The following is a 24,613-nucleotide window of genomic DNA, read 5'->3' as shown; positions in this document are numbered from 1 at the left end:
GTCCAAGGCTCCCCAGACACTATTAGCGTCGTTAAAGAATTTACAACTGATATAGCTGGTTTACTCCACCTTTTACAAAGCAGCTATTAAAATGCAAATGATAGATCTACAAAAAGCAAATTTACAAAACTTCAAAAGAAACTATACAATCATTTAGAGAAAGAAATTTCTGACTTAGATAGTGACTCTTCTGTAGACAATTGTTCAGTATCATCTAACTCAGAATCTGTTAACATTCAACTCGATACTTCAATGAAACATTGATGGATTTTTCCATCGTCTCCCTATGCTACAGCTTCTTTTATCTGAATATTCTCCAGATATTATTTGTCGACAGGGGACAAACTTAAAGATCAATCAGTTGTACAATTCAAAATCCAAAGACGGAGTGGGTGCATCAATCGTTTCTTCAGAAACAATCTTCTTTTCCGTTTACCCCCAGCATATAGCACATATTCAGATGAACTCTACGCCATATACCGTGCTGTGAAACTTCTTAATGAGCTTAAACTCACAAAAGCTTGTTAAGACACATTTTTCCCAAAACATCCTCTTGAAAAGATACTAAAATACCAGCTTTCTCAAGCTCATGAACATGGAAGAAGCGTTCGATTTTTATTGGTTCCCTTACACGTCGGAATAACAGGAAATGAAGAAGCTGAAAGGACTGCACGAGAGGCAATTTTAAGTGATTTGTCGGAGCCGATAGACAAGTGTGTTTCCAGTGACTTACAAGATTCTTTTAAAAATAAAGTGTTGTGTTTGTGGCGAAATAAGTGGTATCAAACTAATTCCAATCTAAATAAAATCAAAAATAATGTGTCTCAGTGGTTTCCATCGTCGCGCAATAGACGAGAACAAATTGCGGTTGCGCGTTTACGTCTAGGACATACCAGATTAACGCACTCCTACCTTTTCACAAAAAAAAACCACCTATATGTGATCAGTGTAACGACCGATTAACAGTCGAAAACTTTTTTAACAATTTGTAGTAAATATGACCAAGAAAGACAGCGCTACAAGATCCCAAACGCTCTACCACAGGCTCTAGGTCAAAACTGTTCCTGCGACAATATAGTGAATTATATCAGATCCATAAACATTTTGTACAATCTGTAGGTGTTTAACTTTGTTATTTATATTTTGTTCCGTCGCTAATAACCTTTTGGTGGATGCGACATCTTTTTTCTAATAAAAAAAAATCTCTATTTACAAAACCGACAGCTGTTCAATCATCAAGCTTAGCAGCATCATATGAAGTATGTTTAGAGCTTGTCAAAAGTAAAAAAACATTTAGAGATGGAGAAATGATCAAGCGGTGTGCCGTTAAAATGGCGCGATCACAAAAATTTTGAATGTATTTCAGTTTCTCATCAAACTGTATCTAGAAGAGTTGATGCGCTGAATACTCATTTATTTAAAAAAATGGTCGACACAGTTCGTGTTGTTTGTACTACTTCTTAGCCCTGGACGAATCTGTTGATATTACTGACAAAAATCAGCTATTAATTTTTGTTAGATGCATCAATGAAGATTTTTGTGTAACTGAGGAACTTCTAAAACTGCACCACATGGAAGATGGGCCCAAAGGTAGAAATATATATTGAAGCAGTTAGTGACGCTGTGAAAAATATAGGCGGTTTTCAAAAGTGCTCTTGCGTTTGCACCGACGGAGCAAAATCAATGATGGGACGCATAACGGGATTGGCTGGACTTTTGCGGGAAAATGGTGTTAACTGTGTTATGTTTCATTGCATTATCCATCAAGAGGCTCTCTGCGGAAAAATAATTAAAATCAACGATACTATGAAAACTGTAGTGCAGAGAGTAAACAGCTTAAGAGGAGGAAACAGAGCTCAGCGACACCGAAAATTCATGTCTTTATTGGAGAAATTGAGGACGTCCCCCTACATTCAGAGATACGCTGGTTGAGTGCAGATAAATGCCTTAGAAATTTGTTTTCTTTAAGAAAAGAGTACTGTTTTTAAAACGGAAATTGTTATTAACACGGGCGTATTCACTTAAGTCAACATACGTTGATTGTTTCATAATTACCTTAAATCCAGAGGTAGCTATAGAAAAATAACATCAAAATAATAATATTGTCAGTTATTGTCAAATGTTTTTTGTAGTATTGTAAAGCTTTTTGGCGTTTGTGGATTGTACAATGGGTTAAGGTAAAGTTATCGATGAGCAAATTTGTTCAATCATTATTAGATTTTTTAATTCTGGAAAATTCAATTCGGAAATCGCAAATATGTTGCAATTGTCACGCTATAGTGTAAGAAAAATAGTCAGAAGATACAAAACTACAGGTTCGGTCGTCACAAAACCAAGAAATGTACGAAAGAGTAAAATAACCGAAGCGTTTTATGGAGTGAAGTTATTGAAAGACACGTTTCTAGATCAACATGTCACCGAGAGGCCCACAAATTAGGATTTGGTACTTACAAAGTAAGTTTTATAGTTGAAAAAATTAGTACGAATTGTTTTTAATAAATTTCATTTTATTTTAAGTTAAGAAAATGTCACTTTTAACATTACAACAAAAGAAAAATAGAATAAGATGGACAAAAGAGCATAAAGATTTGACTCAGTCACAATGAGATTCAATACAAAGGAGTGATGAGTCCAGATTTGAAGTGTGTATTGGAAACAGTAGGAGTCGCGTCATTCGCAGGAAAAATGAAGTTTTTCATCCCGACTATCTGAAGAGAAAAGTAAAATTTCCCGCATCTATCATGATCTGGGGCAGCATGTCGTCTAAAGATGTGGGAAAGTTACATTTCATGGGATTGTAAACACGAACAAATATTTGAATATTTTAGAAGAATCTCTTTTACCGATTATGGAACAGCGTTTAACATCAGCGGAAGATTTTGTCTTCCAACAGGACGACTCAGGTTGTCATACCTCAAAAAAGAGTTTAAAATTGATTGAAGACCATGACATACTACTTGTTCGGCTTGTTCCCGATAGAGACTTTGTGGCGCGAAATGAAAAAAACTTTGAGAAAACTGCCAGGTCCGTCAAAGAATTGAAGAAAAAATTGCAAGAAATATGGGATTCATTTACATTAGAATTTTGTCAGAACTTGATAAAAACTATACCTCGAAGAATTGTTTATGCCATTAAAAATAAAGGGAATGTAACTCAGTGGTAAACTTTTACATTTTTTTTTTGTTAATATTACATATTCTACTTTATATTATTATTCTGTTTGATCAATAGTTTTCATTATGTTATAAAATATTTTCTATAACTAGGAAATTTAAAAATGTTCGATGCATTAAAACTTCTAAAATTGTAACGTAATATTTTGCCTACCACATATAGTAGAAACCCTCAATTTAGAAGAGTGATTTCATAGTTTAAACGCCGAATATCCTCAAATTTAAATGTACACAGCGGCCCTCGAAAACTGCCCGTTTTCTGGATTGCAATTTGCTTTTCCTCATAAGAAATTACAGAATATATAAAGTAGTATATTTATTTGTGCTTCTCTATAGTAGACTTGACCAAAAGTTGTCGTACAGTGTAGCCAATTCTTGTTCACAAGTAGTAATTATGGTCATACAAAACCTGTATTCTTCCACGCAGCGATTATTACCGTCATAAAAATACAAAAAAAACATGATTTTTTCAATAGTAAAAATTAAGCACAAAATTGTAATGAAATAAATTTTATTTATATGTTCCGTTTCGTTACATATTTAAATTTATAAAATAAAAATCGATATTTTAAAACATTATTTTTCAATTGTTTGGCAATGTTGGAAATAGCGAGGAAATTCCGTCTTACAATTCGGACCCAGACATGCCGTAAAACTAGTTTTTATTATTTTTTCGCCGAAGAAATGGTTTATCTACATTGGCGTTTCTATGGGTAGTGCATTTTGTGAGTATATTTTATGTGATAAGTTTGTAAACTTATTGTTGTCAATACTGTTTTAACAATACTGTATTGTAGTATTGATAAAACGTGTTATTGATAATAAGAGTGTTATAGTTTGTCGTTTTATAGTAAATTTTTAGTTATATTCTTATACAGAATTGTTGAAATTATTGTATATATAGTATATACACAGATTATTGAAATACAATGGACGAAAAGCCAAGTTGTTCCAAGAGAAGACAGCAAAATTCTAATGTTGATTCCAAAAATGAAAAGCCGCAAAAGAGACGGAAAATGTTAACGTCCGAAGAGAAGGTAATGATACGAATTGTTTATGAAGGAATTGTCGGCAGAAAAATGGCATTAAATGTTAGCCAAGCGGTCGACATTTGTAGCAGTTTAACAAAAGTATCCGTTAGCTGTATTTATCGTGTACTTAAAAATACATCGGAAAATAAAAAGCAAGAAAAAGGTAAAACTAGAGGTAGGAAAAGCATTGTTTTCGATGACGAGACAAGGAATATTATACGTCGAAAAATTCATTCATTTTATTTTCGGAGTGAAATTCCAACACTGAAAAAAAATTCTCAAGAGCTCGAAAACGATGACTCTTTACCCAAGATATCTCGTAGGGTCTTAATTAGAACCATGCGCGAAATGAACTTTCGATATGTAAAACGGAACAGAAAAAGTATGCTATTAGAAAAAAAAATGAAATTATTCTGTGGAGAAGAAAATATTTAGAAGAAATACGAAAAATTCGCAGCACTGGACGCAAAATATATTATTTGGATGAAACCTGGATTAACGAAGGTCATACAGTTGGAAAAGTTTGGCAAGATTTAAATGTCAAAAATAAACGCGAAGCATTTATAGAAGGCTGGTCTACAGGATTAAAAGCTCCATCAGGAAAGGGACGGCGTTTAATCATCACCCATATAGGAAGTGACACAGGGTTCCTTGATAATGGTTTGCTTTAATTTGAGTCGAAAAAAAAAAACAGGTGATTATCATAAAGAAATGACTTCCGAAGTATTTGAGCGCTGGTTTAAGAGAATCTTACCAAAATTGGAATCTGGGTCTGTGGTTGTTATGGACAATGCGCCATATCATAGCCGCAGACTAGAACAATTACCGACGACGGCATGGCGGAAAGGGAGAATTCAAGAATGGCTTACAGAAAAGGGGATTGCATACAAAGAATCAATGCTCAAAATTCAACTACTTGACATTGCACGGTTAAGAAAAAGTGAATATCTTAAATATGTTGTGGATGAAACTGCAAAAGATTATGCTGTCAAAGTTCTACGTCTACCACCTTATCATTGCGAACTTAATCCCATTGAACTTATCTGGGCGCAAGTGAAAGGAAAAGTAGCACGCAATAACAAAACGCTCAAATTAAACGAAGTTAAGGAACTTTTGATTCAAGCAATCCTCCATGTAACTCCAGAGAAATGGGCTAAATGTATGGGCCACATAATTAAAGAAGAATATCGTATGTGGGAACTTGACACTCATGTCGAAGTTTTACTAGAGCCAATTATAATTACACCAGGTGAAGATAATGACAGCGATAGCAGCACTGCATCTTCAGATTTAGACAGCGAATAATATTTTCTAATAGTTTAGTAGGAACATCAGCATAAAAAAACCAAAAACAAAAAAAAAAAAAAAACGAGAAGAACATAGTAAGTGTGTATAGTGTTTGTGTTTAAATAGAATAGTACAATGTTTTGTTACATCCAAAATTATTTTTATTTTGTTTTTATAGAATTTTATTTTGTTTTATAGGATTTTATTTTGTTTTGTTTTATACTGTTAAGTGTTTTGTTTATTTTATTTAATGGGACAATATGGCTCTTGGCGAACACCCATTTAAAAAAAAGTGACGCGCCACAAGACATACCTCTCGGGTGGTGTGGAAACTGTCTTAAAATTTGTTTTAAAAAAAATTTCATTGTGTAACTCTTTAAGGACGGGTCACGTCAAAAAACGTTTTAGCGTAACTTCCGCGACAGCCTGGTAGCATCAGTAAGCTTTCTGCAAAATTACTTATTTTTTATAGCTTTTTGTTTGTGGCATTCTGTATTTTTAGGAGACTTATGGAATAAGAAACAAAATATTTATTTATAGGTTTAATTTACTGATTTTTCGATCTCTATATAAAGACATCGTTTTCAAATATACAAGTGATAGTAATATTTATTGTTCTATGGCTTTTTGCTTGCCGTTCTGTATATTTAGAAATAATGTTGGGAATAAGTAACAATATATTTAATTGAAATGTTTAATTTACTAACGTTTCGATCTCTATATAAAGAGATCGTTTTCAAATATACAAATGATAGCAATATTTATTTTTCTGTGGCTTTTTGCTTGTGGCATTCCATATTTTTAGGGAGAATGTTGGAAGTAAGCCACAATACATCTATTTACATGTTTATTTTACTGACGTTTCGATCTCTATTACAGAGACCGTTTTTAAAGTTAAGAAAAAAAAAAGAAAATAATATAAGAATATATAAATATATAATAATAAACAAATAAAATAAATATAACTATAATTTATATCTTTGAAAACGGTCTTTGGATATAGAGATGGAAACTTCAGTAAAATCTACAGATAAATATATTGTGGCCTATTTTGAACAATAATATTTAAACAATATAATATAATTAAGGTTGAAATAAAAGTGAGTGTACGCCACTGGATTTTCATACGTCTTTCCCCACTTCTACGCCTTCAAACGATGACTCACTCTCCCGAATAGTGAAATTAGAGTTTAGGGTATAATTATAGGGGGTTTGAAAATTGGGGACAGAAACTACTGGGGGTGGAGATACGGCAAGCAAAATAAACGAGACTGTGCGAACGGCACTCAGGGTTTGATTGGAGAGCTGGGTCGTGGATAAGTTGAATGGCAAGGGTTCTGATTGAGGCAACTACAAAAATGAAACAAAGAGGTACTTATATGAATCTCCTGGGACAAATGGACAAATAAAACAAACAGGAAGGACTTCTAACAATTTAAAATGGACGCCGCTTCGAGGTGCCAAATTATAACGATTACAACAACTAGTTGTAACTATTGAAATAATAATTAGAAATACAAAATATATCTTTTTAAAGGAAACTTAAAAAAAGGGGTTATAAACTTTTTTTTAAATAAATAAAAAATGGTTTAGAGAAATAAATCAAACATCTATTGTTGTGTCACCACAAACAATTACAAAAATACAGATGGCACAAAAATACTATATTAAAAGTTACAGAGATTTATACCAAAATAACAAAGAAAACTTACATGTCATTATCCTTTTACAAACTCGGGAGATGCTACAAAAACTTACAAATGTTACTGGCTATAAACTGTGGCAAATAAAAAATTATTGCAAATAAAAAAATTATCTTTTTAAATAATGAAAGCAATTATTATTATTAAAAAATGTCTATCTTAACTTTAAAATTTAACACAAAAAGTTACCTTAAATTTCACTTAATTTCACTCTGAATAATGTCTGGGGTCGGGAACTGGATCTATCAAATTTTTTGGGGGTAGAACTGGATGGTAAATCTCTGAACAAGAACAAATTCATCTCCAAACTGCCAAAAAGGCTGGTATGGCAATCAGGGAGAAACAAAACGAGAATGGAAACAACGATTTTTCCAAACCTCACTTAAACTGCAACTGAACCATAAAACTGATTAAACTGCTACACATTTTCCTTGAAAAGGAACAAAACAGAAAACTTTCAAATCGACGTAGAAGTTGGACATAACGCTGAGACCCACCGCTGTTGACCACGCCTCAGTGTTGTCCTCCGGAGGCGTGTCAGCCTTGAGCTGACAGCCGTGCCGGACGCATCAAGGAATTTGGATATCGGTCAAAATACTTGGGAATTCCAAGGTTGGCCAAATCCAAATTTCTAATTGATTCGATGCAGGGAAATTCCACTTTCGCTACGTAAAACAAAGGATTTGTTTTACATAAAAGCAGGTGGATTTTCTCTCATCGATCAGTCGAGCTTGCCTCTTCTACTGTAGACCTAGTCGGTGCTATTATTGTTCCAACTAAGTTATTGTTTTATTTCTGATTTTCTGTATACCTTTTTATTTTAGCATTATTGTATATTCAGACCTTTTCAGGTTAGAATAATACACTGATCTATATTTGTTCATGTACTGATTGTTTGATATTTTATTTGACTATTTTGATTGTTTATTTTTCTTGTATTTTGTGTCTAAGTTGTTCTTCCGTAAGTTAAGAACACTTAGAAATATTTATCTTGCTTTTTTTATTTTATATTTTGATTTGTACTTTGTCTAAGTAGTTCTTTCCGGTAAGTCAAAGAACTCTTAGAAATATTTCTCTGAATATTTGACTTGTTATTTTAATTGTGCGTCTAAGCCATTCTTTTCCGGTAAGTCAAAAGAACACTTAGAAATATTTTCATAATCATTGTTGCATTATTATTTCCGATATTTTATTTAAGATAGTTTCTTCCTTAAGTTAAAAAAATACTTAATACATTTGTCACTTTCATTTTCTATTTTATGCTAAGTTGTTTCTTCCGTAAGTCAAGAAACACTTAGCAATATTTCCACATCTTTTCTGTATTTGATTTTTCGTATTTGTAAGTCGTTTCTTCCGTAAGTCAAGAAACACTTATAAGTATTTGTATTCTTATTTTTCCATATTTGATTCTCTTGTTTATTTTCACTCTAAGTTGTTTCTTCCGTAAGTCAAGAAACACTTAGAAATATTTCCATACCTTGTTTCATATTTACATATTTCATTTATCTGTATTTCTGTCCTAAGTTGTTTCTTCCGTAAGACAAGAAACACTTAGGAATATTTCTGCATTTTTCTATTCTTTTATCTTGTGTATTTTACTTTTCATTCTAAGTTGTTTCTTCCGTAAGTCAAGAAACACTTTCTTTGCATTGTACTTTTATACCATTTTATTTTTCTTGTTTACTAAGTTATTCCTTCCGTAAGTCAAGGAATACTTAGACTATTTTACCTGTTCTGTTTTCTATTTTTGATCTGTTATTTTGTAACTGCTCCTTGGAACTGTTACCTATATCAGATACTTGTCACGGTAACCGTTATTTTATACCAGTAGAAGTATTAAACCATTTTTGACAAGCAAAGATGGTCAACACCCGGTCTAATTCCGAGGACAGGAAGAAGTCCGCAGAGCCGGCGATGGGTCCTACAGGCCCAAACGCCCCCTCTCGGCAACAGTGTGAGTGAACGCTGCTACACATTTTTTCATAAAAAAAGGACGAAGGACGAGGAAACAATACAAATTCAAAGGAACATTTTTGACTAATACTATAAGCGACTCTAACCGATAGCCGCCTTAGCGAGAGTGAACAATTATCTTGCCGGCAAAAACTTCTTAGCCATCTCAATGAATGTTTATTTGAAACGCAGAATATTTAGCGGTTTCGATCAAAGAAAAATATCAAAGAATTTGAGTCTGTGATATAAACAAACTTTAAAATGGTTTAAAAAGAACGAAATACTATTTGAGTTTTAACTCGTACGATAGGAACAGAGAAACATGGAAAACATTCTTCGTCATTTTAATACATATATGAGGGGATTTCAATTTAATACATATACGAGGGGATTTCAAAATATATATCAAGGAAAATGCAAATGCTACAAAATTTACGCTGCGCTTTTATTTTTGTTCTCTAAAATTTAATTTTCTAGTGGCGGTAGCCAATGTCAAAAAAAAAAACATATTTTTTTGTTGTCCGTTTACGAGTGAATTGAAAAAAAAATTCAGTATTATCAGAAAATTATTAATTGTTTGATGACCGCTGAGAAAAAGAGACAAATAAAAGTATTAGGCAAGTACTTGTAGATGATTATCGCTGTTAACTGCTGTTGAATACAAAAGGAGGATTTATTTATGATAATTCACAGAATGGGCGAAATATGGCAAACCCGCTTGCAATTTACAATCACACTGATTATAACATTTGAAACGCAGTATAAATATCTACAGGTTATATCTAGTTAATAAACTAACAAGATAAAAAAACTTTTCATTCATATATCTAATATCATTCAACAAAAATCAGTAGTGACTATACATATATACAAACAAAACCTTGCAAATTCGTAATTTCATAGGAAACTCTAATTAAATTGTTTTTATGGTTCTATATAATTATAAACAACAAAATTAATAATAAAAAATTACATTATATAAATAAATTGAAGATCTGTACGTTATTGTTTTCGCCAGATTCACATTAAAAGTTACTTCCACCACAATAGATATAATAGATTTATAGATAAATTAAACATAACCAATTGTCACCGTGTAATAATTCATATTATCTCATATTTTTATGGATACAGTTTTATTAAACCCACATTATCTGACAGCGCATTATAAAAGCCGCAACAGCTACTTTTGGAATTATTATTTATACTAACTTGCCTCGAATAAACTGTTGTAATCGATAGCCAGTATCTGGTGTTTTACATTAATAACAACAATGCTTTGTAAAATATTTTTATTTGCATTGTTCCTTGCAGTGGTGGTGGCACAAGTTCCTGACGACGACGAAACAGCTGAAGAAGCATGGCCAAAATACAAGGTAATATTAATTATTATTGTTGTTATGATATGGTTGGAAATAATCTACTCTACTCATCTGACTGCAGTTTTTTTGCGTTCTTTACAGGCCGTATAGTCTTAATTATTCAATAGTTTTCTTCCATTTCTGTTTATCTTGAGTTTTTGCGCAGGCTTTCGTTTCAATTAGTTCTTTGGGCTCTGTTCTGTCTGGCATCTAATATTTCAAATATCAAATATTTTTTCTTTACCTCCTTTTATTGTCCTTTCGATTCTCGGAATTTCGTTTTTTTTTTGTATTTGTGAATGTAAGTTTAAGATAATTGAAATATGCATTCAAACAATATTTAGCATCTTATATTGCTAATATAAAGCGAATGGCTTTACTATAGGAAGTTAATGATTTAGAAAACTACATATTCAGATGTATGCACAGTATTATTGTTGTCTGATATAACGAGATCGGCGTATAACGAGGTTATTGGTTTGCCGTTTCAGTTCTCGTTATAGAGGGAGTCTACTGTATATTGTTAGTATATATATATATATATATATATATATTAATGTAATATCTAGAATTTTAATTTTAAAACTTTACAAAAAAATATATATAAAACATTATTAAAATTTTTAATTGATGATTTATATCACACCTTTCAATTTTGTTATCTCAGGTTTTACTCGTGCTTCAATATCTATACTTTACAGCTAATGGGTTAGGTCCAAAGAATAACGGAATAAAACAACATAATATGATGAAAAATTTGTATGAATTATCCAATTCTCCCCACAGCTCCGTGTCCCCTCTCAGAACAAATTTGATCTCCTTCGACTATCTACAACTTATTCACACGTTACTAATATGATATAATATTTCTTAACCCAAAGTTCTCAAATTTAATATATTATGAATGTTTCTTCCGTTGAAACGCTTCCTCTGCCTTGAGTTGTCCAATTCCTTGTTCTATGCAAAATGAACTATCAGTTCTCAGCAGCCTCCTATGTAATTGGCAATATTAAACAAGATAATGCAATTTAGTGTCTTCAATGCTCTCCTTCGAATGCACGTACCTTTCCAATGATGCCAGCCTCTTTTCCTCTCGCCAAACTTAATCTCTCGTTCCGAAATAAACAGCGATACGTAGAATACAAGTAGGAAAAGTTTACTTACAAATTTGTACCAGATCAGCTACAGTCGGACACAATTACTTCACCAACTCACAACTTATTCTTTATCACTTACTACCCTTGGATGCCACCTCGAAAACCAACCATTCACTTTAAGAAACTGGAACTAACTGACTCTCTCATCTCCTCTATCCATTCACTAACCTCTCATTATACACAACCATCACCACTTTCCAAATTCTCGGCCAATCAGAAATTTGCATACCACTCTCACATAAAATCAGAAATACCTACAAACTTTCCTAATTCATATTATTTCTACAAGGACACTTAATTTCTACTGGGTATTTACATATTCCGAACAATCATTTATTTATTAACTATTTCTATTGTCCTTTTCATGGCGCAAATCCGGCTTACGGAACACTTTATGGCTAATGTGGAAAAACCATCGTTAACTTCTCGTCATTGTACCCGCACTATTTCACTTGTTATATTTATACAAAAGATTATTTATGACTAAGATTACCTTTGGTTAATTCCAGGCAGCTCGGAGTATTTTTTTTTATTTTCTATAATCTCTGAAATATTGATTTCATCGTACATTTTATATTTTTACCCTTCAATTTTTAATACCACAACAATGTATATATATATATATATATATACATATATATATATATATATATATATACATATATATATATATATATATATATATATATATATATATATATATATATATATATATATATATATATATATATATATATATATAATGTTGGTTTACAACGTTCTTCGACGTCTTCCGATTTCCAATCTCCATCTCATTCTATCGTTCCATAGATCGTCCTCCAGTTCTCTTTCTCTGATTTCTTTATCAACTCCTTCTCTCCAACTTCTTCTAGGCCTTCCTGATCTCCGCATACCTCTTGGTTGCCATTCAAGAATTTGTCTTGGTATTCTATTCTTCGGCATTCTCCTTAGGTGTTTGTACCATCTGAGTTGTGTCATTTTGATGCCCTCAACAATATTATGTGTAACGCCCATGATTTCTCGGACTCTCTCGTTTATTATTCTGTCGCGTCTGGAGATTCCCGCCGAGCGGCACTAGAAGTCCATTTCTGTTGCTCTAAGCATTTTCTCTGTTTTGTCTTTTAGGGGCCACACTTCGCATCATATGTTGTGATACTTTTTATTATGGTGTCGTATATTCTTCTATTTACTTTAGAGATTTTTTATCCCACAGTAAGGCTATGCCTTTCCTTCCCTGTGTATTTCGTTCCTTAATGGCTGCATCTAATTTTCCGTCGTGAGTGATCTTTACTCGTAGGTATTTGTAGTCATCACATAGTTTGATCTCTTGATTTTCTTCTACCAGAAGGTTATGTTGATCTCCTCCGATACTCATGTACTCAGTTTTTTCCATATTCACCTCCAAACTCCACTCTGTTAACTCTTCTAATAGTTTTCGCATCATGTAACTAAGGTCTTCAGAGTCCTGTGCGACGATGACCTGGTCATCCGCAAAGCACAGAGTGTACAAAGTTAAGTCTATTAGTGGTATGCCCATATTCGTACATTTTTTCTTCCATTTGTTTAGTGCTGCTTCGAGGTATATTTTGAATAATGTTGGGGATATACAGCATCCTTGTCTTAGTCCTTTAGTCACTTTGAATCCCGGTGTTATCAGATTTCCTGTTTTAATTCTTGTTGATTGTTGGTAGTACAACGTTTTTACTGCTTCAATCAATTCTATATTTATATTTGTTTTCCCCAGTGCCTCCCATAATTTATCAAGCGGGATACTATCATATGCTTTCCTAAGGTCTACGAACGTCAGGTGGACTTCTTGGCCACGAGCAACTTTCTTTTCAATTATCTGAGTAATAGAGAAGACATGGTCTATTGTAGATCGACCTGCACGAAAACCAGCCTGTTCTTCGGCTTCCATATCTTGGTATTCTTCTTCTATCCGATTTTTTTATTATTTTCCCATATATTCTGCTTATACTACTAGTAACTGCAATTAATCTATAGTTTTCAGGTTTCGATTTATCTCCCTTTTTATGGATGGTGCTCATATGCGATTCTTTCCATTCCTCAGATATTTTATGTTTGTTTATGCATTGCTGGAAAAGTTGTCGTAGTCGTTGAATTAGTATTTTGGGTCCATGTTTAATACGTTCCGGAGCTACATTTCCTGGGCCAGGTGATTTGCCATTCTTTAGATGTCTGCATACGGTTTCTACTTCTCTCTCATTTATTCTGATTGGTGATCCTAGTAGCCTGACGCCTTGTAAACCATAGTTCTCTATCTGTTTGAAGGGCTCTCTTGTCTCTGTTAGTAAATCTTTAAAGTATTCTTCCCAAGTTTGCGGTGATATGGATTGGATAATATCTATTTTTCTGTTGTTTCTTAAATTTTTTAACAGTTTCCAGCTTTCTGAACTTTGGCTTCCACCAATGTATGTGTTGTATATTGTTAGTCTGTCTCTAATTATACCAGTCATCACTTTATATGATACATTCAGTAAATTATTTGCTCGGTAGTTTTTGCATATTCTATGGTCTCCTTGTTTTGGGATTGTCACTAGAATTCCCTTCTTCCATTCTTCGGGCATTATTTCTTTGCTCCATATATTTTGTATTAGTTCATAAATATTTTCTTGATATTTAAGTTTATAAGTTTCTTGATATATTTCTTTGAAATATTTCTGCCATTTTTCTGCTTCTATAGGTATATTAGCTATATTCTTCTTTTATTCTTTTCTTCCACTGCCAATTTGCACTCATCGTTAAACCTATTATTTCTTCTGTTCATCATTGTTTATTCCTTATTTGATTTTTTTACACTGTTTCTCCATTTGTTGTTCTTTGAACTGCATCTCTGTATTTACTTCTCGTACAAATCTTCTTCTTACTTCTTTCTCTTTCAATTTATCTACGTCCCATTTTCTCTGTGCTTTTCGTCTTTCATTCCTCGTTGTTTGATGCTGTCATTTATCGATTGTTTGTATCTTTTTAATCAGTACATGGTCTATTTGATTCCCCTCCAGACTTTCTGGTCTCATCCATGTTATTTTGTGTATGTCTTTATGTTTATATCTCGTGCTACTTATGTCCACGTTTAATTCTGCTGCTAAATTGGTGATGTGATCCTGAGTGTATAACAGGACAGTTGATAATATTTTGTTTTAATAGTACAGCAAATATAGTTTTACTTCCTACAATTTCTTTGGCTCCATCGGTTACAATGCAGGAACATTTATCGGATCCTCCATAGTTAGATACAGGTTTTTGTATATTTTGTGTATTTGCCGAATACAAAATGTCAGTTCCGATAGTTGTTCCATGTAATGGAATTAAAGTCAGCATCTTGTAGCAGTCACAACTGCTAACATATAATTAATTAATATAATTTATTATTAAAATCCTAAAACCCCTCAGAATCCCGTTTATGAAACGTTTATGGGCAATAGACGAGACGATGTGCAAACTAAAGTGATCAAGAGGTGCTCGGCTAAAGGCAGTTTTGGCCAACAACTCACGCAGAGAGGTGTATTTCTCCAAGCCTTAACCGGCATTTTTTTGTCTTAAAATCGGGTAGAAAATCTGGGATTGGATTTAATGTTTTCCCCGAAAATCAAGGGAGAAATTGGAACAAATGATAAAAAATCTTGATTGAAAAACCGGCGTCCAAATCTGCAGAAATGAATATTTAAAACCCGGCTTCCAAATCTACTGAAATAATTATTTAAAACCCAGATTTCACCCGATTAGGATAACGTTTAATATTAGAAGTAATTTAACCAAACACCTACTTCAACCCATTGGTAACCAGGAACCGATTGTCTCCAGAACCACAGCGTTCTTCTTCATTCGTTTTTTTTTTCGGAGCCTCAAGGACCGTCAGAGTCTTAAGGGGACCTAACCAGGACAGCTGTAGTGTTGTGACAGACATTAACAACAAGTTTCTCAGGGTTAAGGTTTTTCTTGTAATTTACAACTTTGTATATGCATATACCAAGGTTAGTACTTATTACAGTTTTTGTATCAGCTATAAAAAGTTAGGTAAATAGTTATTAATTAATTAAACTAGATTCATTGATAGGGAAGGGGTTCATGATTCGTATATTTGTTAGGTAAGGTAGTTTCTTTTGTATAACCGTCACGGTTTTTTTTTAGTATTTATATTCCCTACCTTACCTATCTAGGATTTAACTTTCGTAACTAACCTTAGTGTTAAGATTTCGCTTCTCCCATGGACTTAGATTATATATTTACTAATACACCTTTTTGTTTGGCCCAGTAGTGGGGGTCCTTCATTTTGTCGTGGCTTTTTGGTCCTCGCATACCGTAGCCCCACTACTGTAATTATATTTTCTATATATAGATATAGGTGAGTTTTGTTAGTTGTTAATATTATAAATATATTTGTTACAAGTAGTTTTGCTTTTATTTCAGTTCCTGCTTACAGTTATAATATAGAAGAACAAGGTCAATAGTGTCTTTTCGGTTTTTAAACATTACTACAGGGTATTAAATCAATAGTACTTTATTCCTTGTTGTTCATAACTTCATTTATTTTTTTCGTTAATTTCCTTCAGAAATTAGCTGGCGCCCATTTCAGTATTTTCCTAGGCATCTCCGTATATTCTCTTATCTTACCCCTTTTATAGTTCCAGATTTTCCGGTGCATTATTATATTGTATTCTTTTGGATAAAAAGATCTCTTTTCCCCTTATCTCAAAGCCAAATTCTAGTGTAGTGAGGCTAGCCCGAATTCGTGCTTGAGGTTTTGTGTCTCTGTGTTCTTTTGAGCTAAGCCATTCTTTTTATTATAACTTCTTTGCTAGTTCTTCTCTAATTTATCATCTCCTTCTCCATATACCACCCCCTAAACTTTATTTAGGTTTCAATCTCCTCTGCTACAGTGAAGTCGTCTTGAATAGTTCGAGCAAAAATTACAAGTTTACTTTTTATTTTCCAATCTCCCTAGAGCTCTAGAAGACATTACATAGACACGTAATATTTAAAAAACTTTTAAAAATCATTTTGCACTTATCCATTTGTTTTAGTCCAGAACTAAAGTCAATTAATATCAATATAATTTTAATTTATTCGTTTTGTATCTGTATTAAGTGTGCTTATAATGCATACATTCCTATAATAAATAACTTTTTTTTTATTTTATAGGAAAAGTATAATAAGTCGTACGATGAAGCAGAAGATGCCATGAGGTTTGCTTTATTTAAAGAAAGATTCTACAAAATTAAAGCGCACAACAAAAGGTACGAGGCTGGAGAAGTAACATGGAGAGAGGGATTAAACGAATTTACTGACTGGACAGAAGAACAACGGAACCAGCCTGGTCTCTTACCGATTGATGACAAAGTTGTTGTATAAAAATAAATTATGACTGAAACCTTGATAAGTATTAAGTAAAGTGACTATTCGGCAAACAATTGTAGTTTTCTTGAAACTTTTATCAAGGATGACAAAAATGCAGGCTGATAATAATAGGCCGAGTCTGACACGATTTCTCTCTGCAACTTACTTTTTTTGGTTCTGGGATCCCGTCAGACAGGGGACTTGGTTTATATAAAGAATCAAATGAAAATGGGAAAAAGCTGATCGTTAAAAGCAAATTTGTTACAGAGAATAAAATAAAAATAACTAAAACAAGATCAGTTACTGAGGGTTTTTACCTCCGAATTCTTTATAACTAAATCGATTCATTTGAAATTTTGTGTGTTGGTTACTAATTACTAGACTTCGGCAAATATGCAAATAAAAATGTGGAAAATATGCGCATAAATATGCACGTGTTTACCCGAAAATATGCAAATATTTTACAAAATATGCATACAAATAAATAAAAAAATCGTAAAATAGTAACAATTTTATTTAAAAAAAAAGTGTACATAACTAAATATTTCCTACTATTCATTAAGATTTACATTTATTTTAAGTAACTACATCATTTTTAAGTATGAATAAACTTATTTAGAATTATGGTAACAATAAATGACCAAGTGGTGTTCAAAATTTTCTAACAAAAACTTGTGGCTTCTGTCTGAGTACATATATTTATATATGGAAAAACTTCGTTCAACATCAACTGATGTAACGGGAGCATTTTTCAAACTAACCAAAACATTTGGTTCTAAATTAATTGTTTCCGAAATATTTCGAGCTAGAACACTGACTACTTCAGAAAGAATATGGTAACCTTTATTTTTTTCCATAGTAGCTTCAAATTTTTTTAAAATATCTTTTCCAATATTACCTCTAACGTTCCGACAACATGACGCAAATTCTTTTATTAATGCTGTATTTTCGAACAATGACAGTTTTGGTGATTCTAACTGAGTAATTGTTTTTTGAACAAAACCAAAATTTGATTTTAGAAATGAAAGTTCTTGTTGAAGCAAGTTACTCTGAAAAGTTTGTTTAGAATCCAAAAGAGATTGGGAACTTTCATCTGTTAACGTATCAATTATGTTCTTTATTTTAACAAAATGATCTGCATAAAAATTAGCTGCTTCTAACCATGTTCCCCATCGCGTTAAAATAGGTTGTGGTGGAAGAGGAATGTTAGGTAGCATTTCTTTATAAAGTTGAATTCTTATAGGAGATTTAAGAAATACTTTTTTGACACTGGATATCATGGTATTTACAAGAGGAAACTTTTTTCGTATTTCCCCTGCAACTCTGTTTAATCCATGCGCTACACAAGTAACATGTATTAAATCTGGGAAAAATATTTTTAAATTTTGTCCTGCTTTCACCATATAAGGAGCAGCATCCGATAAAATAAGCAGTAATTTATTAGAAGGAATAGTTGTCGGAAGAAAAAAAGTTGCTAATGTTTCTTGTATAAAACGCGAAATTGTTAAAGCATTTGTTTTCTCAAGTTGCTGGCATAAAATAAGATGAGATTTTGGTAAGGTATCTTCTTTAAGAACACCAATCAATAAATGAGTAATATACTTTCCTGAGGAATCAGTGGTTTCGTCTACAGATATGTAAAAATAATTATCTGCAATTTCTTCCTTAATATTAATTAACACCGACGAGTATAGCCCGTTCACATTATTTCTTCTTAGAGACCGATCACTTGGAACATTAAGTTTGCAATATTTTTTTAGAAACGAACTAAAATTTACATTTGCTAATTTTGAAAGCGGTATGTTTGCAGACACTAATGTGCGACACAAGTCTTCATTAAAAGTTTCTTGCTCATCTAATTTTTTTGAAGTAGATTGGAAACATTTAGCCATTGAAGTTTGATGTTTTCCTCCTATTTTTCTGTTTTTTGCAATGTGTGAAGCAGTTCTCACATGTTGGTCTATCTGAAATTTCTTCTCACATGCTATCTATAAATAAAAATAAAAACCTTTATTTTTAACCCAACCTTTAAAATATAAAAATATACAAGGTGTTTTTGGTTAATCAAATAACTGGTTTGGAAAAAAAAAAACACTCGCTAAGTGTTTTAAATGCAGTATTAATCCACAAATTAGTTTTTGTTACTAACCATTAGTACATCATATAACTTATTTTAAAATTCAACAAAAGTTTTTTTTTTGTTAATTCAATTACAATAAAAATAATTGTGTTTTAGAATAGCTGACTTCATAAAAAAAAGTAAAGGTGAAAAATTTTTCTAAATACACACCATTGTATTGTACCATGGACAATTTTTTCTCACTAAAGAAAGCTATTTTTCATTTAAAAACAACCTACGAGTACTAAATTTCAAGTAAATACGTTTATTGGTTTTAAAGTTATTGTTGTTATTAACTAAAAGAATTTAATTTTTTTTAATTTTAACACCCTGTATCTCGAAAAGTAAATAAGTTTGACCCCTCATTAACTATATCGTTTTGTTCAATTTTTCGAGAAGTATCTACAGTCAAACGTTGTAAGTGTCATTTGGAAACACCCTGTATGTATGAAATATTAGACATTTAATAGAAAATATTAGATACTTACAATTTTGCCACAGACTGAACAGTAGATTTTTCCCATATCCATAGACAGCTCTTTATAAGGTTTAATCCAAGTTGAAGCACTAGTTGTTTTAGGCATTATAAAATCACAATCTTCCTTTTTGTTACGCACAACGAGTGTTTACGCTTTGAATATCAAAACAAAAATGATTTATAAATCTGAGCATCAAATTAGAAATGTTTAGGTACCTAATTCAATAAACTGGGAGATTTTGGAAAATCCCTAAATTAGGAACAAAACTATTAGCCGTTTACCTGCTGTTAAGATACAATAAATTGTAGATAGATTTGGGGATTAGATCATAAAATGCAAATGAGCGAACCCTTAGCGATTATCCAATAACTGAATGCCTCAGTGACCGAGACTTTCTAAGAATGTTGAGGGCTACTTAAATTGATCTTCTTTGAAATTGTAAATGTTTTGTACCTGTAGAGATTACGTACTTAGATCATTTCTTGATTAAAATGACTACAAAATTTTATACAAGAATTGAAATAAAATGGTATGTTTAAAAATTTTCAAATACAGTATAAAAATCTGAACTTTTATGCACTTTATGCAAACTTTTATACAAATATGCCAAAATATGAAATATTTGCATAAAATATGCACAATATGCAAAATATGCAATATGCATATTTGCCGAAGTCTACTAATTACTCAAGGAACAAAAGTTATATAGTGCCGATGTGCGCTTCCACCCTGGGGGTGTTTGCCACCCCTTTTCGAGGGTGGAAATTTTTTCACTCAAAATAACCACGCTATTCGATAGAAGAACAAATTTCAAACAAAAAATGTAGTAAACATTTTTTTCGCTAGATTTTTTGAGTTATTCGCTGTTGAAAAGTGTCATTTTTCGTTAAACAAAAAAAACATGTTTTTCAAAGGTTTTTAAGAATAGCTCTGAAACTAAGAGTTTTATCAAAAAAAGTGTAACGACTAAAATTAAAGCTCATAAAAAACAAAAAGATTAGCTTTTAATGAATATTTTCAGTTCAATATTAACTGAGTTATTATTATGAAAGAGGGTTTGTTTTTGTTTTTGTCTTTCAATACGAGTATTTAACGTTAAATAACGGAAAACGGGTACATTTTTCGACAAAAACTCATGTCATATTTTTAAAAGAGCTTGAAAAGACCTTTAAAATGAGTGGTGGTAAAAGTCCGTTGCACCAACTGTACGTGAGATACGATCAAAAAAACGATGGGTTTCTCAAATCTTTGTAAAAAAAACGCAATAAAACTAACGTCATGTTCACTAGGATTGAAATAAATTGTTTTCCTTATAGAATTCACTTTATTTTAGTGTTTTTTGTATGATCCAAAAGTTTAGCCACTTTAGAATACAAAGTTTTTGAAAAAAGTATGATTACATTTTTTTTTGTAAATATTAAAAAAAAATCTTTTTTTTATAATAACTTCAAAACTATGAAAGATACGTAAAAGATGACACAATACAAAAAAATAGGTTTTTTTTCAAAAAAAATTTTCATTTTTTAACTTTTTTATAGCTTAAAAAATAACGGAGATATAGTTGGTTGAAGTTTGCTTTATAACGCATAAACCACTGGTCTCCGACCCTTTGACCCTTCACTCTTTAAACATGAAGGACTTTAGAATGTTTTAACATTCCTATATTTATAGCCCGTTAAATTACCTGTAAAATCGTTTTTTTATGCATGTTGTAGCATCAAAATTAACCGAGGTATTGTAAAAAAACCAATAGTACTTTTTAGAATAAATTTTGGACCATGGAAAAATTTTATAATTTGGAGCATTGGAGCATTTCGATGGAACTAATAGACATTTAATATAAAAATTTAATAAAATAAATTGAAATAAAGTTGAAATTATAATAAAATGTTATTTTATAAGCAAGAAATTAATTTTTATTTAATAAAATGCACTCAAGAAAATGTTTCAGACCAATAAAAATATATTAAATTAATTTTTTAAAAAAGGGGTTTGGTTGTGAGCGTTGAAATGTTGAAATTATAATAAAAAGTTGGTTTATGTGCAAAAAATTAATTTTCGTTAAATAAAATGCACTCAAGAAATGTTTCAAAACGATAAAAATATTTTTTAATTCATTTTTGTCATAAGGGTGGTTGTAAGGGTTGAAAATTTTCAATAAATAAAATATTATTGTATAGCTAGGGTATTAATTTTTATTTGTATTTAAATACATAATTGAAATGTCTCAAGCTGCTACGACTTTTTTTTTCATATTATTTTTATAAAAAGTATTAGCTTTTAAGGGTTTTTAAAGGGTTTTAATTGTTGAAAATTGTGAATAATTAATTTTAATATTAGAGAACCCATTACAATATTTACCTTATGCTAATAAACAAGATTTAAGTGCATAAAATAATTAAATCCGTGTTTTTCCCAGTTTCTTCAATAAGGGGTAATTTTCACCCCTTAAAAACAAAAAGCGCACCTAGAGCGTATATAACTTTTGAAGTGGAGGGTAAGATAAGCTTAATTTGAAATTTTCATAGAAATCGATGTAGTTATAAAAAATTCGGAGGTATTACCATATTTTAAGCCTCAGTAACTGGACTGAGGACTAATAATCATTCATAAAGTAACATGGACGACTAATACCGGTAGCATCTAAACATTCCGTATATGTATTTAGCACCTAAGACTTTTCTATTGGTCCTTTGCGGCACGCGGCCATGTTCCAACCAATAGGCGGCGAGGTGCCAAACACGTATATGGAATGTTACTTTGTTACACGTATATGGAATGTTACTCTTTTACAATATTTTGTTTTTATTCATCGCGTTGCCATATTATGGCAACGCTAGTATCTACAGGCATCTTGTTTTTTCAGGAGGGGTTTCTCTCTACAAGAAGCTTTGAACATGGTTTACGAAGATGACGTCAACGTTAGAAATATTTATGTTGAGCCCCCAAATATTGGAGACCTCACTGATGAAGATTCTGGCGAGGAGGATGGGGGAGGATTCATCGACAATCTGTCTAGAAAACAGCTGGAAGCAAATGTTGAGGTGCAAATGTATGGCGAAGAAGCAGACAAGGAGGATGACGACATCGAAGAGGATGCAGTTCAAGCGATGGATATTTCCCAGGAAAGCAGCGGAAGTTTCATCCCACAAACTACCTCTCAAGTGAAGAAAATTGAATACGAGTCCCTAAATTGGATAACGGGTGATTTGGTCGACAATGCCGCTAGTTTCCCAGAATATAGCTACGAACCATTCAATACGTTGACACCTGTCGAGATGTTCGAATTATTTTTCGACGAGGATATAATTAGTTACATTCTCAACCAATGCACGAGTTATGCACTACAGAAGAACTTTCCCGAACCCAAAATTTCCGCAGGAGAAATGAGGTGTTTCTTTGCCATTTTGATTCTATCGGGGTATAATTGGCTCCCGGGAAAAAATTTTTACTGTGATACGAAAGGCGATATGGGTAATGCAATGGTCATGAACGCTATGCGAAGAGATCGGTTCCTTACAATTTGGCGTTTTTTCCACCTTGCAAATAATGAAGCCATCGATGAAAGGGACAAATATTACAAGATCAGACCCTTAGCTGACTATTTACAGAAAAAATATAAAGAATATTACGTCCCTGAAGGCGAATTAAATTACGACGAATCTATGGTGAAATACTTTGGACACCACTCATGTAAACAGTTCATAAAAAGAAAGCCGATTCGTTTCGGATACAAAGTTTGGTGCCTCAACACTAAAAGTGGGTATCTTGTAAGCTTCAACATGTACCAAGGAACCGACCCCAAAGCAAAAAATCATTATTATAAAGTTTTTGGAGCATGTGCGGCTCCGTTCGTCACAATGCTCGATGAACTGCCCAATGATAAATCAAGATTACCCTACAAATTTTTCTGCGACAATTTATTTACGAGCCTCCATCTTTTGAAACATATAAAGGATCGTGGCTATAGCCTTACCGGAACAATACGGGCAAATCGCATTCCCAAAAACTGCCCTATAGAATCGAAAGCTAATATGCAGAAACGCAAAAGGGGTGATGTAGAGTCGATTCTCGAGAGAGAAACTGGTATTATAGTTGTAAGATGGTTGGATAACAGCGTCGTAAGTGTAGCGTCAACATGTTATGGGGTGGAAACACAATCGCTCGTGAAAAGATATTCACAAGCTGAAAAGAAAATCATCCAGGTTCAAAGTCCATGCCTGATTGGTAAATATAATAATGCAATGGGGGGCACCGACCTAATGGACGAAAATATAAACCGCTTTAGAATAGGAATGAGGGCAAAAAAATGGTACTGGAGCTTGATTACCTGGATGCTAGATGCGACTATACAAAATGCGTGGGTGCTACATAAAAAATCCGGCAACAAGTTGACACAGTTAGAGTTTAGGCGTGAAATTGTGCAAGCCTATCTGACCAAATACGGAGTGCCTGCAAAACAAGGTGGCCGACCGTCTAGTTCACTCTCAAGTCGTTCCTTTCATAGAGTATCTGATGATATTAGATACGATGAAGTTGGGCATTTACTGGAACCAGTACCAAATAAAAAGAAAATTAGGCGTGCAGGTGAAGAATGCAGGTCGATCATGAGAACAAGATGCGACAAATATGAAGTAGGTTTGTGCACAAAGTGTAATGTTAAATTTCATACACAGCTATAGAAAGTTTTTGCCGATTATCTCTCAATTTCATAGAATATTTTTTACTTTTATTTCATTCGGTTAATGTAGCCATAGGAACCTAGCGTTGCCATTTGGCAACAGGCAATATTTTTAGGTTTTAATATATTTAATAATTATTTTTGTCTTTTTCTAAGTAAGTTTTGTCCATTCATAAGTTATTTGTATTATTTATGTAAAATAAAGATTTTCGAAAACTTTGTCCTTCATGGGTTAAGGGCTTGAGATAGGATTTTCTTCATGTTCCACTAGGGACAACATTTGATTTATTGATACATAAATAAAACAATAA

The 24,613-nt window shown here is 32.4% G+C and overlaps 1 protein-coding gene across 1 annotated transcript; it reads left to right on the top strand.

The window, feature by feature from the left end:
- Window positions 1-10,337: 10,337 nt before the first annotated feature.
- On the top strand, window positions 10,338-17,097 carry LOC140449900 (protein CTLA-2-alpha-like). Its single transcript, XM_072543316.1, has 2 exons — window positions 10,338-10,523; window positions 16,829-17,097. Exons 1-2 carry the CDS (start codon window positions 10,422-10,424, stop codon window positions 17,036-17,038), a joined length of 312 nt encoding a protein of 103 aa, XP_072399417.1. The 5' UTR covers window positions 10,338-10,421; the 3' UTR covers window positions 17,039-17,097.
- Window positions 17,098-24,613: the final 7,516 nt, after the last annotated feature.

Source organism: Diabrotica undecimpunctata, chromosome 9, assembly GCF_040954645.1.
Source record: "Diabrotica undecimpunctata isolate CICGRU chromosome 9, icDiaUnde3, whole genome shotgun sequence".
Classification (NCBI taxonomy): domain Eukaryota; kingdom Metazoa; phylum Arthropoda; class Insecta; order Coleoptera; family Chrysomelidae; genus Diabrotica; species Diabrotica undecimpunctata.
This window is presented reverse-complemented; position numbering and strand designations above follow the sequence as displayed.